Below are 16,386 nucleotides of genomic sequence, written 5' to 3' on the forward strand. Positions count from 1 at the left end.
TTAATCTCTTTCCGTCAACGCCCATGGGGCCAATGCTGGCCACTGGCCATAGGGCCAATTTCAGAAAGTTTAGGGCGAGGGTTCCTCCTGGCTACTCCGCTTCTCGCGTCCCTGTTGAGTGCTAACCGATCGCCTCACATGCTAAGTGACACCATTCATCGCTGACGTCAGCTGCCCGCCGTGCAATGGGATAGTAGGAGCAGTACATCTGGACTGAGGTTTGGTGCACAGTGGTTTTACATTTGCATGCATGTTTTAAGCTTGTCAAAGGTTTCATTAATATAACACTCCAACTTTTGTTTTCGAAACTCTATTGGCTGGGCTTTTTTACTGGAATCCAACCAATGCCGTCAGCAAGTAAGCGCGACTGTAGTGAACTATCGCCGGGCGGGCGATATTCTCATCATCGCGGGCCGAGGGAACCCACGGCGCCCACTGCCATCTCGCAAACTGAACACGCTGGAGCCGGCGAAAGGCAGCGCCAGATAAGTGTGATTTTATTTGTTAAAAATAACCTTTTTGATCGGTCAAACATGATTAACGAGCCTAACACAGTGAATGTAGTCAGGCTTTCTTCCTTAAGACTTGCGTTTGCGCTGACAATGAGATAGTGTATTGTATAGCCTCTAACACACTAAATCATACAGCGGTGATAACTCGAAGGGGTTACCCGTGATCTTTGACACGATAAAGCAGGTCATACCGGCCAAGCAGCAAACACTATGAGCCCTCATTCCCCTCTCAGGTCTAAGCATGACAGAGCAACGAATCAAACGATGTTAGATAGCGTTTGTTACCAGTGATGTTAGCAGTTTGTTGCCAGATCAAATTCCAGCGAGCATGATCTTAGATGGGTGTGCCCTAGATTTCGGAACGCTATCATTAGATCACATACGACCAAGTTATTACAGTTAGAAATAATTTTCGGCTTTATTTTAGGGTTGATTGTTTTACCTAAAACGACCCTGAGTGGCTTCACATGGTTACACTTGGTGTAATTGTATTTGGAATGGCTGCAAGGATAGGCATTCCCGCAAATTGTAAGTCTTGGCTTCAATGTGAAATATGACCTGCATTATTTCGACGGACAGTTATTCATACGCAGACTATGAAAGGCTTGCCTTCACATTTTATTAAAATATGGAGAATGTTTATAAGAGGCTCACTGAAAACCTCAGCTTCATACATTTAGCGGATCTTGGTCAATCTTAGTTCTTAGTAACGCATGTAAAGTCTCAAAGGAATTCTGTCTGCTCTGACCGCACCACACACCTTCCTATTCGGTGACAGTCAAAAAGTGTGTTTCACCTTGAAGGACTACCACAAAAGAGCAAACATGATGGAGTAACTCGTGGCAAACATGACCATGCTATTTGCAGTTTTCGAAAAGAGTTAAAGCCGCCAAAGCTTGTTCATGGCGAGAATTCGGGACTCTTGCAGTACAATGCGCATCACATTAAATCGACCGCCAGCGGTGGTTGGTGGCAAGCACTTTGAGAGGAAGTTTTATCGATTCTGGCTACGTACAAGTTTTGAAGATCAATTGGGTTCTTGTTCAGCTGTATTTAAGGTCGGAAACTAAAGCATTTCGATCTAAATAAAGCACTAGTTGTGGATATATTTTGTAGACTATATAATGGCCATGCCACATCAAGACTTCACACGAATATAGAAAATTCACTCTTAACAACGATCAGAGGAGTTCACATGAGCAACTAAGATATCACCGGCTTGTGCAGACGTTACATCATAACTCGCTTTCAAAACAAATATGAACGCGTCTAGCGCCCTGGAAAATTCCCTGTTTAAATATCCCACTGGTATTGCGGTTCTTATTTGAACGTGGGTTTGTTGCTTTACCTCGAGCATCGGTTAGAATTAAGGCCCTTTTAACCAGCAATTATGCTGGTAACAATAATGCTACTAACGCTAATCGCAATAAGAGTAAGGCTTGGAGCCATGGCAGGAAGTATAAGACTCAACAACGCATGAATACCTAGGTGTTGCCATGGCAACTCAAGAAAATGTGTCAAGCTTTTGGAAAGACGTAGAAAAATATCAACAGTGCGAACATTAACAGTGTACGCAAAAGCACGTGCATAGCACTACCTCATACAGTCAATTGGTATTTAATGATGAGAGGCGCGTTAAAACGATCTTAGTGGTTGTGGTTTCACTGACAGAAATTGATGACATGACGTGTAACTGGTTTCTTTTATAGAAGATAGTTAAGATGATGTGGACAGAGGTTTCAATCAATGTTCAAGGAATCCAAGCTTAAATCGTTTTTCAGGTAAGCAATAGCGTCGTTGCGTCTGTAAGATTTCATCAATATGGCAGAATTTGGTTTAAATCCAGCATTGGAGTAAACATTTTTTCCCCACGACAGACACCAAGAGAAGTCGCCATTTAGTGGGACCATGCCGCGCGATGTTGTAAAAATCAGCACCAGGTGATTGCAAGCTGGCAGCGTAAATGTGCGAGCCCTGCTCGTTTAGGTCACAAGGTTAACTTCCATAACTCATCAAGCTCTCTGGGTCAACTGCTGTAGTTATGAGCATTATGGGCTGCCACGGCAGTTACACTCACCAGAATGCTCGCCTGTGTCGTGCTGCTAGATGTAGGCTTCAGAATGTTCTGTCGACGTTTGATTTCGGCCTTTCGACCGCGCGAGCGCTTATCGAAATCGTAACAGATATCTGGACTTACGTGGACAGTACTTACTGACTTACTGACAGACTTACTGATTCGTATTTCCAGCCATTAAACAGAGTCGTTGCATTGTACATTGCGTTCTTAGTAAAAACGTGACATGACTTAGTTGAATGTATGGTTACATGGATCACGACTATTGAGCAGCGTGGATACGAAATGCAAATGCAATGCATTTTTAATGCAACAAGCATTGCCGCTACATTGCTATCATGGTTTATCTCCTGCAATACTAAATACGGGAACAACGTTCCATACATGGTGTAACATCATGCTGACACTTCATAACCTCACGCAGGTGGTAAAACAGTACTTCTCACACCTATGTTTATGTTACAAGAATGATGAATAGCTACCGTTGCCATGAACTGATGCGTAACAGGTGCCTACGCTACCTCGCAGTGACTACAAAAACCATGTCAGCCGCCCTGGGACATCTTCTAAGCCCGAACGAGGCTTACTCGCCCCAGTCATCCACCTCCCGCCTGGCTGTCCACAAAATGAAGTCAAGGGCCGGCTACGGTGCCTCGCCGACCAAGGACAGACCGGTCCAAGCGCTGACCGGGGAGGCTCTGGAGCAGCACATCTCGCAGCAGTTGTTCGTGGGGGACATCGAGACCGAGCGAAAGACGTCCAACCTGCGACGGCTGAGGTCAGTCACGAGCGCACGCTGTAGTGCTCTTGCCACGGAGCTCGGGGTCAGGGCGTCACAGCGCTTTTTTCGATTTTCAAGGCTCGGTAAGCATGTATTCTTCACACCTTCTAATACATTTGATGGTCCAAGCCAAGGGGCGATCCATTCTTGCTCATGAGGTTCTAATCAGCGCACCTCCGCCCCCTCCCCCCACCCCTCCCACCCCTCTTCAGCGTTACCAGCGATGATGGTCAACGGTTAAACCAACACCCAAGCAGGCGTATAACCAGGGGAGCCATATGTGTAACATACCGTTTTCCCGGCGCGATCGGTAGTCAGCTGCCGCAAAGGGTGGTGGTCAGCAGCGCGCTCCTGGGCGTTGGCCACTACCAGTAGGCTGTGACCGGCCGGCTGTCGCGGGCTCCCTTTAGGTCGATGGTTCCCGGCGCCGAGGGTTCGGCGGCCAAGCGGGCGCAGCAGCTGGCCACGCACACGCCGGACGTGCTGATCCACGATCGTGACACGAAGATGCCGCACCGCAAGGACACAATCGCCATCACATTCTTCGTCGACGTGTCCGGTGAGGCCAGGCAGCGGCTCCGACTCCGTCTTATCTGTTCTGGACTGGTGCACTGGCCAGTAATCACCAACGTTGCGTTTATGTGCCATTGTCTTTCCCATGCGGGTGTAAAGCTTTGGTCATTTGACTTTTGTTTGCTGGCAAAAGCACCTCTATTCATACGTGGCGCTATGTGTTGCTAAACCTAGTGTGCAACACTCCAGCGTGCCACGCGTGTCACACGCAGCGTGCTTGGAAGAGACGGCTTGATCACTTGCGACGACTGATACACCTCCATCCCAGTACCCGGCGCCTGCGACGAGCGCACGGCCCACCTGTGCACGGCCGCTGGCTTGTACCGCACTCTGTGACGTACCGTGAACCGGCAGGGTTCACGGCACTGACTGAGAAGTATACGCTGAGCGGTCGCGGTGGCACGGACAAGCTGACTGAGACGCTCAACAGTTACATCGGCGCCCTTGTCGAGTGCATCCTCCGCCGGGACGGAGATGTGCTGCAGTTCGCTGGTGCGCACCGAGGGGCCACGTCGGAATGTCACTCTGATCAGATGCGGATGCAGGCGTGTATTCACCAACGGCCTGTGGCAAACATGGCTTGATATGTCATATCTAAACGGTGGAGGGAGGTTCTGGGTAACACCGCTGCTAAGCACGCCCACACAAGTACCGCATGTCCATGGCCTCTCTCAAGGTGCGTGGCGAGAGGGCAATGGATTGAATTCTCGCGTGTGCTGGTGGAAGTCATTGAGGCGACAGATTGCTGATCTAAAAATCACAGGCTTCAACGATAGGTTGACACATTGCACAGCAGAAAGAGGATGTATATGTCGATGCGTTTGCGTATCGATGCTTTGGCCTGCGTTGTTTTACTTAGAGAGACGATTGTCCCTGTTACTGCCGCAAAGTGTGTTATTCCTGCTACGCCGATGCTCTGGTCGCAAATGTGATGCACATTTTCAGTAGCATTTTGGTTGTCAGGTGACGCCATACTGGCGATGTGGCCGTGTAGCACGGAGAAAGAGATGCCAGCTAAACTAGAGGAGGCCATCACCTGTGCTGTGCACATACAGGAACATTACGGCATCCGGAAAACAGATGTCGGAGTGAAGCTCAAAGGTAGGCGCCTTGGAAGTGCGGGATGTTGACCCGTTTGTCTCCTTGTTGTCTTCGCGATTATCCATGAATAGGTGACCAGGTGCACCTCCCCTGTACAGGGGCGGCAAAACCGGCCAAGAGAAAAATTTTAATAAGTGGCAAAGTCGCGTCTTTCCATGCTGGGAAAGGTAAAACCAACTACATCACATGAGGCAAGTATATACAGGCATCGGTTAGCACCTCCCTTGTTAGCATCGTATAAATGCGTTGAATTGTGACATTAATGAGCTGCGAAGACATATAATTGGAAACAGTCAGTACCAAGAATGACGACTGCCAGCTCGTCAAAACTATCACCAGAGTTAGTTTACCTAAGTTTTGCGGGCTGGACAGCCTGCCACCGCTATTAATTCAACTATGCCCCGATGTCTAAGAGATCAAGTAGTAATGCTGGTGAACGCACGAACGCACCCCAATATCGGGATAGAATTTATTGTGCTTTGTGCGAAGACTCATTGTGCTTTGGGTGAATAGTTACAGGTAAAGACGGCCTCCTTCATGCCATCTGGATCAGTTTCTGATTCACGGGAATGATCAGTACTGACCGGACCAGATTGCTCTTTTCGATGGCAGTTCTCTTCTGTTACAGTCATGCTAATAAGGACAACACACAAAGATCCACTTGACAGACCATAAGTTAAATTCTTGTAATTATGTATGATACCAAAAGCAAAGGTACATCGCGACAGCAAAGTTATACACATGGGCACCTACCAAGGCTACCAGAAAAGGCTACGCAGACGTGACGTCACCATGGGACTAAAGTTTGGTAGCCCGTAGTATGGTTTTTGGCTGACGCTACGCAGAGGCTGGTAGATACTAGTAATGTGATTACGAACGGAGATTTCGCCAGTGAACTGAGTAGCAATCCTGTTCTAGATCTCTGTTTCAGTGTTATATGAACAGATATTGTACAGTTTGAATTTAAAATATTGTAAAGACAACTGAATGCTACGATCTACTTCAAAAAATAAATCCTTCTAAACCACGTTTTCTAGGTCCAGTACCTACGCCATATTCGTAGCATTCAACGATCCTGGACATTCCTATGTAACAGGTCTTTGTGAAATGTATACTTATTTGTAGCTAAATGGATATCATGTGTAATATTTACATTAAATATATAAATAGGTAATAATTGCCCATTTACCGCCGTACTGCAGCACCTACATGGAGTGAAATGTGAAAATAAGGTAATCCGAGCAATGCAGGTGCCAACAATTTTGCTGTTACTTTACTATGATCTTCCTAGTCGTTGGTTAACTTGTAGATCCATAATGTCGGATGGTTTGGGTGAAAAATGGACCCAGGGAATCATACCCCGACTGCAATTACATATCCCCAAGACTATTTATCAGATGAGACATGGACCACCACTCTTTGGCTGGCAGAAAGTGCAAAACTTGGCAGAGATCATCATATTTTACAGGAAAATCTGCTGTCTTGAACTGAAATGACGCGCTCTGCATTTACGTCTGCCGAGGTTCACCTTTCACTGCCCCCCTTAGGGCAAGACAACCCCGTATCCACCCTGGCAACGTCCCTCTTAAGGCTAAAGGATGCACATCCCAATTTCGGAATGCGCGTCCCAGGATGCTGCAAGCCCGTCTGAGCCGCCTTTTCTCACCTCCAGCCTATGTTGTTGTTGTTGTTGTATGTTGTATTCTTGAATGCAAACTGTCTCTAAGCACTTACGGCTAGAGTTCTTTAAAATAAATCACTGATAAATAGGTTACCCCATCCCTCCATCAGGTGCAAGCTGGAACCGCATTTCAGCAATGATTTTGTAGCTTTGGTGCAAACCAACACCATTTCCCAAATGAAAATGTTTCATTGAGTGCGCTGGGTCGAAAAAAATGCGGTTTAACGAAATGTTTATATTTAAAACGGGCCGCAAATAATAGCGTTTTCACGCCGCTGTAGCGTTGGTGCCATCGATTAAGTCCCATGATGACGTCACAGCGTCGCCTACCCAGAATCCGGTAATGCGTGGCTTGGGTACCTACCATAAGCTTTTGGCGAATACCTATGGCTAGAATACTGTGCAGTGGCTGCAAATTATTTGCGAAATGCGCTACCTCCAGTACTGCGCCGTGACTTTCACACAGTAACGATCACGTATCTACATTAGGAACAATAAAACAGAAAACGATGTCCGGTTTAAGACACAGCATGGAATGCAGTATTTATTACTGAGGCAAAGAAGCAGGTAAATCAAATTATATGTGACTTGCCACTTTGAGAAAATACACCATCCAGGAACTAGGTGGGGAGTTATAGCAGCAAAAGTTAGTACTTCCAATATCCCTAATGCACAACCATGGAAAGGCTCTGAGCTGATAAACTTTGATACAAGAAGCCAGACAGCTCAGTTAAGGACTTAACAGAGGTCATGAAAATAAAAACCTGCGGAGCACTGACCCCCAACGAGACCAAAAATGTTCCCTTGAAATGGAACCATGACGTCTGGTCGGTGCCTTCGACTTGCACCGTCACCATCATCTTAACTACAATAACACGAAAAAAACAACTTCGTGACCAATTGAGGATATCTGTGATCATGCTCCCACGAAACATGGATATCTGTGATCATGCTCCCACGAAACATGGATATCTGTGATCATGCTCCGACAAAAACCACAAAACAACCGAGTATTTGCCAATACCAAATCCCGAACCCCTCCAACGTCCCCAGACAACTCTCACGGACGACTCGATGGCTCTTCCAATATGGCAGCAGCTTTCACGCACTGGCGAACAGCTGTTGTTCAATCTAGTCCTTTCTATTTACGTTCAAGCATACCATAAGTTATGGTACATTTTCATGATATTCTTTTAAAATGTATTTTTTGATGTCTCTACAGGGTAATTTTGTTCTTCCGCAATTCATGGATATTTGGCAACATTTTTCAAACTGGAATTCCAGGCACAGAAAGCACTGCAAGATAAGGAAAAAGCTTTATAGTTAGAGGCAGCAAAAGGAGTTTGGGAGTATCGCACAGCTCTGAGGTTGACTGGCTGATCATATATGAACATAACAGAAATCGATGGTGGTAACGTTTCATTAAGTTGGCTTAGAAGTATGGTGATGATTTGTGCCTTTACACGGTCAAGAAGTTTCAAAATTATGTGTTTTTACACAGATCATTTGAGAGAAAATTGTACAAATTTTTTCAGGGATTCTTCAAGCGCATTTTTAATGTCTGAGTAATTTCTGAATATCTTTAGGGTAATTGCTTCGCCAAATAGCAGCACAATAGCTGAGATGAGGAAAAATCATGATCTTATAAAGAAGCAAAGATCACGAGATGCGACGAGAGATATAATTCATTCATTTCAATAACACCCAAAGTTCAACTGATGAGAGCGGATGTGCTGCTAACATGAATTCGCCTTTGAAAGTTTTCATCAACTCCTAGGTGCTCCAACTCAAGTTCAACCAATGAGAGCGGATATGCTGCTTACATGAATTCGCCATTGAAGGTTTTCATCAACTCCTAGATGCTTAACATATTTTTGATGGTTGAACCTTTGCTGCTGATAAAATATTAGAAAATTCAAGCATGCTCTTTGGGGAAGTGGAGGGAAAAATATTGTAGCATTTTCGTCTGGCTCATCACCCACAGTTGAGTAAATTTAAGCCTGTCTCCATTTACCAGTGTCATGAAGGCACCAGTTTAAGTATCCATCGGCGCGTTTATTTCCTTAGGTGTGCGATGCAAGTTAAAGTTTCTTGGGTACATCTTTTCCACTTGCCTTGCTGTGAGCCAGTTCATAATGAACCACTCCTTGCATTGCATCGCTGGTAGCGATTCGGCACTTCATTCGATAAGTGGCCAGTACTAGGCAAATCAATTGTCGAATGCAATAGGGCGGAGCACAGACAGAGGCCGTGACCTTGAGAACGCAATTCATTTGTGGCTGAATCACGCTAGCGTGTATACAACTCAACCGTGTCTCATCCGTGGCTGCCGCAACGAATATCGGGCACCACCTTCTCAGCCCCGCTCTCCTTTCCGCATCCCACCGCAGCGAAGGTGGAGTTACAGGCCAACTAACCCTACACCCTTCGACTGCCCGCCGCAGTGAAGGTTGGTATCGCGTGCGGCAGCGTCACCATGTTCTTCATCGGCATCAGCAGCTGCAGCCAGTTCGTGATCGTCGGCTCGGCGGTGGACGACGTGAACGCCAGCGAGAACCAGTGCGAGTCGGGCGACGTGGTGGTCTCGCCGCGCGCCTGGGAGGTCATGCAGGCCGGCACGTCGTACGTGGCCGAGCCGCGCGGCACCACCGGCTTCATGAAGGTGCGGCTAGAGGCGGCACTCGCCACGGCGAGGAGGCGGCGTTGCGGTCTGGCACAGCGGCGACGAACGTCGCGATGGTGGGATGGCCAGACCCGTTTTTGAATTCAGTTGTTTTCGTGAATCAACATGGGGTTGGTGATAACGTTTGGCGGACAGCTCGTGACCACGATGCAGGCAGCCCCCAGCACCGTTCTTACCCTTTTCCACCTGTGACAGAATGGACGTCGGGAAATGCTTGCTACCTGTCCCCAGGTCAGACACAACGTGCGGGACGACAGTGACCGCGACAGTAAGGAGGCCATCGACATCGTTTCTGTGCGCCGCTCGGTTGCTGTTGCCGGCACCATGGAGGCCAAACTTACTCCTTACGTCATCCCACCCGTGCTGAAAAAGGTTCGCTCTAAACATAGGATGTGCTCTATGTAGCCTTGGGGCGTAGAGCAACAGGCTGGTGATTCCAATTTTTGGGAGAATAATTTCACGTCATGATCTGCTGAACCATTGGCTTCTCAGTGCATTGCTTTGTGACAGGCAGGTCCCTCACCTGCAGCTCCTGACCCCCACCTGGCCGTTGGGAGTACGCCTCAGGAGCGCCCCTGACCTGCATCTCGTCTAGCCTCTGGGAGTAAATTTCGGGAGCGTCCCCTGCAGCTCGTGACCCTCACCTGGCCGTTGGGAGTACCTCGCAGGAGCGCCCCTGACCTGCAGCTCGTGACCCACAGCTGGCCGATGACCAGCCGCTGGAGTACCTCTCGGAGATGCGTCAGGTCTCAATAGTGTTCTGCCAGCTGGCCACGGACGGCATCTCCTCGGAGTTGCCCGCCATTCTCCAGGACGCTTTCGTCATCATGCATAAGTTAGTAACAGAGGACATGCGTCTGAACCGGCACCGCAATGAAATGTTGGAAGCAGCGTGAGTTGGTGTTCCGCGGAACACACCTTGTCTGACTTGTCGCAAGATATCATATATTTATTTTATTCGTTTCAGAGGAAGGGAGGGAGAGAGCGAGAGAAAGAGAGGGAGCGAGAGAGAGAGAGAGAGAGAGAGAGAGAGAGAGAGAGAGAGAGAGAGAGAGAGAGGAGAGAGAGAGAGAGAGAGAGAGTGATGAGTGAGAGTGAGTAGTGAGTGATGAGTGATGAGTGAGTGAGTGAGTGAGTGAGTGAGTGATGAGTGAGTGAGTGCTGGGTGAGTGAGAGTGAGGAAAGGAGAAAGAGAGCGCAAGAGGAGAGAGAGGAGAGAGAGAGCGAGATGAAAGAGCTAGAGAGAGAGGAGAGAGAGAGAGAGAGATCTCGCTCCCTCTCGAGAGAGCGCTCTCTCTCGCGACACCCTCTCTCTCGGACGGAGCGCATCTCGCGCTAAGGCGCGCTCCTCAGCCTCGTAGCTCTCTCTAGGCGCGGAGAGAGCGATAAGACGCGAATCTAAGAGATAGCGATCGACTAAGATCTCTGCGATAGAGCAGCATTTCACTTTTTTCCCCTTAAAATGATTGTTATTTAATAGCTTGGCGTATCTTGTTCATTCGATAGGCATGCAGCGATGCATCGATGGATCACGACAGTTTTCCGTCGTGTTTGAAATGACAAATGAGGTGCAAGTACATGCACACCGAGTATCGAAAGTGACGCATTTTGATGCCTCATACTTGGCTAAGTATTGCCACGGGTGCCACCAGCCATGGCAGCGCTCTCATTAAAGGTAGCATGCTACTTTTCTACCTTTTACTTATCGTAGCGCCCAGAATGTGTCCATTTACAATGCGCATGTGTGGTTGGTCTTTCCTGCGGCTCGCCGCAAAACGGAGCATAATACGCACTATGATTCAAATAGGCCCTCGTGAGATCATGGAACCGTTTTGTTCATGTCGCGTTTGCGCGACGATTAACATTGATATAGAGCGTCACTAGATGCCTACGATAAAGCCGTTGCAAAAGGGCAAGGAGCATCGTTTTTGTCCCGTCTATTCACCACTTATGCAGCGTATGTGCGAGGACCAACTACATAAGCTATGCAAAATAGCCTGGAGAGTTCACATGCTGGGAATCGAACTGCTACAAGCAACATTCGTTTTGTGTTATTGTTTTAGCACTAGCTACTATTACGCCGCTCATTTCTCAGTCAAGTTGGCAATGCTTTGAAAATTCCTAAATAAGCATTCGTTCCCATTGCAAGCTACCTCATATAGCAGCAAATGGCTGCGGGCTTTCATTCTTGCGTGGCATTTTCACGCTGGGGTGGATGAAAGCAGAGTCGAATTTCCCAATACGCAACGCCAACCGATTTTTAATAGGGTACGTTCATCATTTCCCAGAACCAAGTATTGATAAAGCTGTTCATAATGGTCTAAATATTGAGTGTGGATCATGCTTGCACGCGGTCTGGGTCGCGATAACGCCGAAGACCGACGCTGCAGTCTCCGCGGGAGACGCAGCGTGCATTGTGACAACCTAGCATTTGGTGGCCGTGGGCAGACGGGCGAAGACGACAGCGTGGCGGAAGTGGTACCTTCGAATGCTTCTTGATGTTAGCTGTTAGGTTTTGCAGGTAGATGGCGTCGCAGGCACAACCTGAGCGATTTCCAGATTGATGCTCTTAACAGATAAGTGGTCGCGACGCAACGAATATTTCACGCGATATTGGAGCATCTGCCGCTCGAGTCAGTGTAACTACTAATCTGATTGAAAAGTTTATAAAAAAAATTCACACCTGAACTAAACTGCAAACAGTGCCATGCTGACATGATAAAAAATTGTATAGAACGGCCAAAGGTGCTAGCTTTTAGTGCATGGGCGTTTTAGTCCGCCTCATGTTACGGCTGGTGTTAACCACAGCAACCTGCTCCGTCAACAACATAAGGAAACTGCAATGCCGGGATACTTTATTCTTGCGATTTACGATTGCGAGCGCGCATTCTCAACCAATTTGTATTACTTTTACCGTGCCGTTCTAAACAAAAACATATCCAATGTGAACATGCGTTGGCTACAATCGATAACGCGCATTTTATGTAAATAATCAAGTTATATATTTTATGTAAAATGACAATATGTAATGATGCGCTTATACGTGATGTATGAAGTTCTACAACTGAACGAGCTCAGTCTGCGCTGTTCATGCCATTTTGATCCAACCGGGATTAGAGCCCAGGACCTGTGCATGAACGACCACTTCGTCGTTGTTTCCTGAGATGCTTAATTGCAGTACCACAGGAACCGCCTAAGTTTAAATTTAGAGATACGAGAATAGCGCCAATCGAAAGCGGATTACAATATCCATAATTAAATATTACTACCTGTGATCCTCGTCTTGAAACATAAGGTGCACGAGCTAGGAATAGATTATGGCATCTTTTGCATTTTTCATTTCGATGGTAAAATCCCCAACCTAGCGTCATTCTATCCCCAGATTACCGGCCGAATGGTATTGACGGACTCATTTATTGTACTGAATATAAATCAGCTCAGATCGGGAAGATACTGAGTTCATATTTGCGAGATGCGACAGAAAAGTTTCACAAAATATTTATTTTCATGAATATGTACTCACTTTTTTGGCAAGATGTGTGACAGCGCTATGACAACACAGCAGCGTGATGAACTCTTACATCTACTTTGGCCGTGTTTTAGGCGCCGCGTTGCTAGATCAGACGCTTGCAATTTGATCCGTAATGAGAGTTGTCTCGAAATCCTTGTAAATAGCTCAGAAACTCTATTTCAAGTAAGCGCTCCTGCGGGAAAAGTATCATTGGACTCCCTACCTATCACTATGAAAGCAATATATTTCATTTGCCTTGTTTTCCAGCGAGTATGTTTCGTTATGTTTTTAACACACTAACTCGTCAAAATGTTTGTGAAATAGATTCTATGAGGCTCGAAATACAGCTCAGTGGAAACAACACGCAAAAATAACGCCATTATCCCGCGACTTAAAGGAAACTTTATGATTTGGTTTTAATGCTTTTCTTATGGACTTCCGGTTAAAGACACAGCTTGTACTTACCTCGTCATGACGACAGCGGTCGCGACAACTGCAGCTGCCAAAGAAGAAGTGAAGTACTATTACAAAGCTCTAACAGAGCAAGTTGGACCCAAAAAATGGTCAAGATTGATATCCTTAAAATATCTTGGTGGTGCTTCATCGGCAATGCCCAGTGCGCTTAGAAGACGCAACTGGTCCGGACTTTCACCGGCGTATGTTTTTGAAATCTGACCAAAAGATGGGACACTCTCTTGAGGACTCTTCAGGCGCAGCCTAACTAAACTTAAAACTGCGCTCAACCTTTCATTACCTGAGATTGTATTAAAACTTAGTTTGCAACGACACATTTCAACGCCCTTAATGGCCTCAGGTTATCTAGATCTAAAAGCAACCATTTAGCCATCAAAAAGTGCTGTCAACATTTCTATGATGACATATATGCATCACATTCTCTTTTGTGTGGCCTTGTATTTTGAGTTATACCATAAGAAACACTGCCTTAGCAGTCCAGACATTTGCCTAGTTCCTAATATTGGCTCCTAGTTCCCACCGGTTCTTTCGACAAAACAAGATGCTGGATCCTGGTTCTCACTGGTTCTTTCGACAAAATATGGCGCTGGATCCTGGTTTGCACGTTTTTTTCGAAAAACAGGATGCTGAATCTTGGTTCCCGCCGGTTCTTTGACAAAACAAGACCCTGGATCCTGGTTACACTGGATCTTTTGACAAAGTAAAATCCTGGATCTTGGTTCCCACTGGTTCTTTCCACAAAACAAAAACCTGGGTCTTGGTTCTCACTAGTTCTTTCAACAAAACCAGGCCCTGGATTCTGGTTCTCACTGGTTTTTCCGTGTGAGAACGCGGGACAACGGTTCTATTTTATTGACCTCTTATTGCTCACACCAAAAAACGCTTCACCCAACGTGTAATAACCAGTATAAATCATCCACAACAATATCAGACACAAGTAAGGATTGTGTGTGTTGGAATATAGCTTCTGATAATAACAAATGCACTTAGGGAACATGATATGCCGCAAAGCTTGAGACGCAGCTCAAAAGAGGGAATTAAAATTTCAGATAATTTGTTCCAAAAATATTATAGCATTCTGCATGGTTCTTCTAGATATTTTATTCCAGATATTCTAGAATATTCCATTTTATTCTGTTTATACTTCCAGCCATTTCGAAGGTGGCTAGGAGGTAGACAAATTCAGCAACCATATATGCATATATATATATATATATATATATATATATATATATATATATGTATATACATATAGATATAAATATTAATAGAGCCATCTAATAGTGGTGTGGAACAAATATTGATCAGCTGATAAGAATGCGTTTTTCCGAAGATAAAGCTCAGTTGGCGTGGTTTCCATGGCAATGTGGCAGTGAAGCGCTGCTAGTGTGCGGTCGGTGTGAGGTGTGAAATCTGCGGTATGGGGGAAGTGAGATGAACTGACGTCCGGTTTTAACGGAATATATGCATTTTGTTAATAGGTTAGAATGTTCCCTCTGTCCATCTACCAGTTACCACCATATTCTGCAGGAGCGTTTCTGGCAAATGAACTTATGGCACTAATGGTGTGGAGGTTTGGCAAACAAAACAGTCGTAACTGTTCTTCCTGGAAAACCCGCGAGAACCAGGAACCGGGCTGGATGCTACCGGGGTCTGTGGTTGTGTCAAAAGTTATTAGAACCAGGGCCTGGCATTAGCAGGCAAGGAGCTAAAGAATGTGAGTCAGCTCTGGCTCGGCGATAGGTACATAGGTACATATGACTTGTCTGCAATGTACTGATCTGCTTTTTTAGAATATAGTAGTTGGGTTGTGCAGGGTGACCTTTTTAGGCCAATTTTTCCAAGGTCCCAAGACTGTGAGAGTCCTACTCCTTATTCTGACCTCAGGAGTCTAGTGTTGGTAAAATAACTAGTGTGAACTGTGAGACATGTTGTTTAGTATGCATGGCATGTAGGGATTTCTTTTGCTTGCCAAAGAACATATGGGAACCTGGGGCTGTTATTCACAGAAAAAGTGAAACCAGGAGCTGAAGCCAGTGCTTACAAAATAACTAACGGGAACCAAAATGCAGGCCTTTGTTTTGTATAAGAACCAACGGGAACCAGGATGCAGCATAATGCTCTGTCGAAAGATCCATTGGGAACCAGGATCTAGGGTGTTGTTTTCAGATTGAAGGATCTGAAAAGGATCCGTTGTTGGATCAGATTGAAGGATTCCCTAGAAATTGCCCTCGCTAGAAACATGGTCTGAATTTGACCTGCCATAGGTCAGCGACCTTACAAGGTACATCTAAACTGATGATGCCAAACGATCTGGTATTCAGTTGTCCACAGCCATGCCAAATTTGGCGTGGTTACGCCGCGCCGTTCGGAAACTATTCTGGAAAACCTTCGGGGGGTCAATTTGACCCCCCCCCCCCACCCTAGCGCGTGTTAAAGAAACTATTGCTGCTTCAAAACCAGAAAAGCTAGTAAGACCTTTTTGTGGCAAACCACGCGCAATGGATAACCCATTGGCTACTGAAAGTTTGGCGCGATTGTCCAACATACCGGAAAAGGATCTTCAGAAACCGTAGGGGGTGATCGAATCGACCACTTATCCGGGCGAGACCTAATCGCCTTTTGCCAAACAATATTATCATAATAGCAGATGAGAAATGGAGTTCGGGTTGCACCTATCTCAAAGGCCATGTGCTGTTATTTGACATGTCAGGTTTGACCTTAATAATGCAATGAGAAAACGTCGTGTGCCAGAATGAGGTCTTCGCTATATGGCTGTACGAAAATTCGGGCGGGCTTACGAAGCATTACTATGCTAAAATTGATGAAATAGCCCAATCCAAACGGCCGAAATAATGGTTACAATTGTTGCGCCTGTCGCATTGGTCCCATTTTTGTAGATTTGATCGACAGGAGACTGGATGTATACCCACGTCAGGTTTTCAAAAGCACCCCTCGTGTCATTCAACGGATCGGCGCATGGTTTCTTTCGTTAA

General features: G+C 46.2%; 1 protein-coding gene across 1 annotated transcript in view; it reads left to right on the forward strand.

Moving 5' to 3' along the window:
• Nucleotides 1-2,080: 2,080 nt before the first annotated feature.
• LOC119094203 (adenylate cyclase type 10) overlaps nt 2,081-16,386 on the forward strand; it is an 82,703-nt gene continuing 68,397 nt past the window's right edge. The window contains exons 1-8 of the mRNA XM_037217278.1: nt 2,081-2,293; nt 3,115-3,364; nt 3,778-3,926; nt 4,295-4,432; nt 4,904-5,041; nt 9,167-9,384; nt 9,637-9,777; nt 10,107-10,240. Of these exons, the coding sequence (XP_037073173.1) occupies nt 3,129-3,364; nt 3,778-3,926; nt 4,295-4,432; nt 4,904-5,041; nt 9,167-9,384; nt 9,637-9,777; nt 10,107-10,240 (1,154 nt within the window). The 5' untranslated portion in view covers nt 2,081-2,293; nt 3,115-3,128. The remainder of the gene's footprint in view (nt 2,294-3,114; nt 3,365-3,777; nt 3,927-4,294; nt 4,433-4,903; nt 5,042-9,166; nt 9,385-9,636; nt 9,778-10,106; nt 10,241-16,386) is intronic.

This window comes from Pollicipes pollicipes, unplaced genomic scaffold, assembly GCF_011947565.3.
Source record: "Pollicipes pollicipes isolate AB1234 unplaced genomic scaffold, Ppol_2.1 Scaffold_4002;HRSCAF=4701_pilon_pilon_pilon, whole genome shotgun sequence".
Lineage (NCBI taxonomy): Eukaryota > Metazoa > Arthropoda > Thecostraca > Pollicipedomorpha > Pollicipedidae > Pollicipes > Pollicipes pollicipes.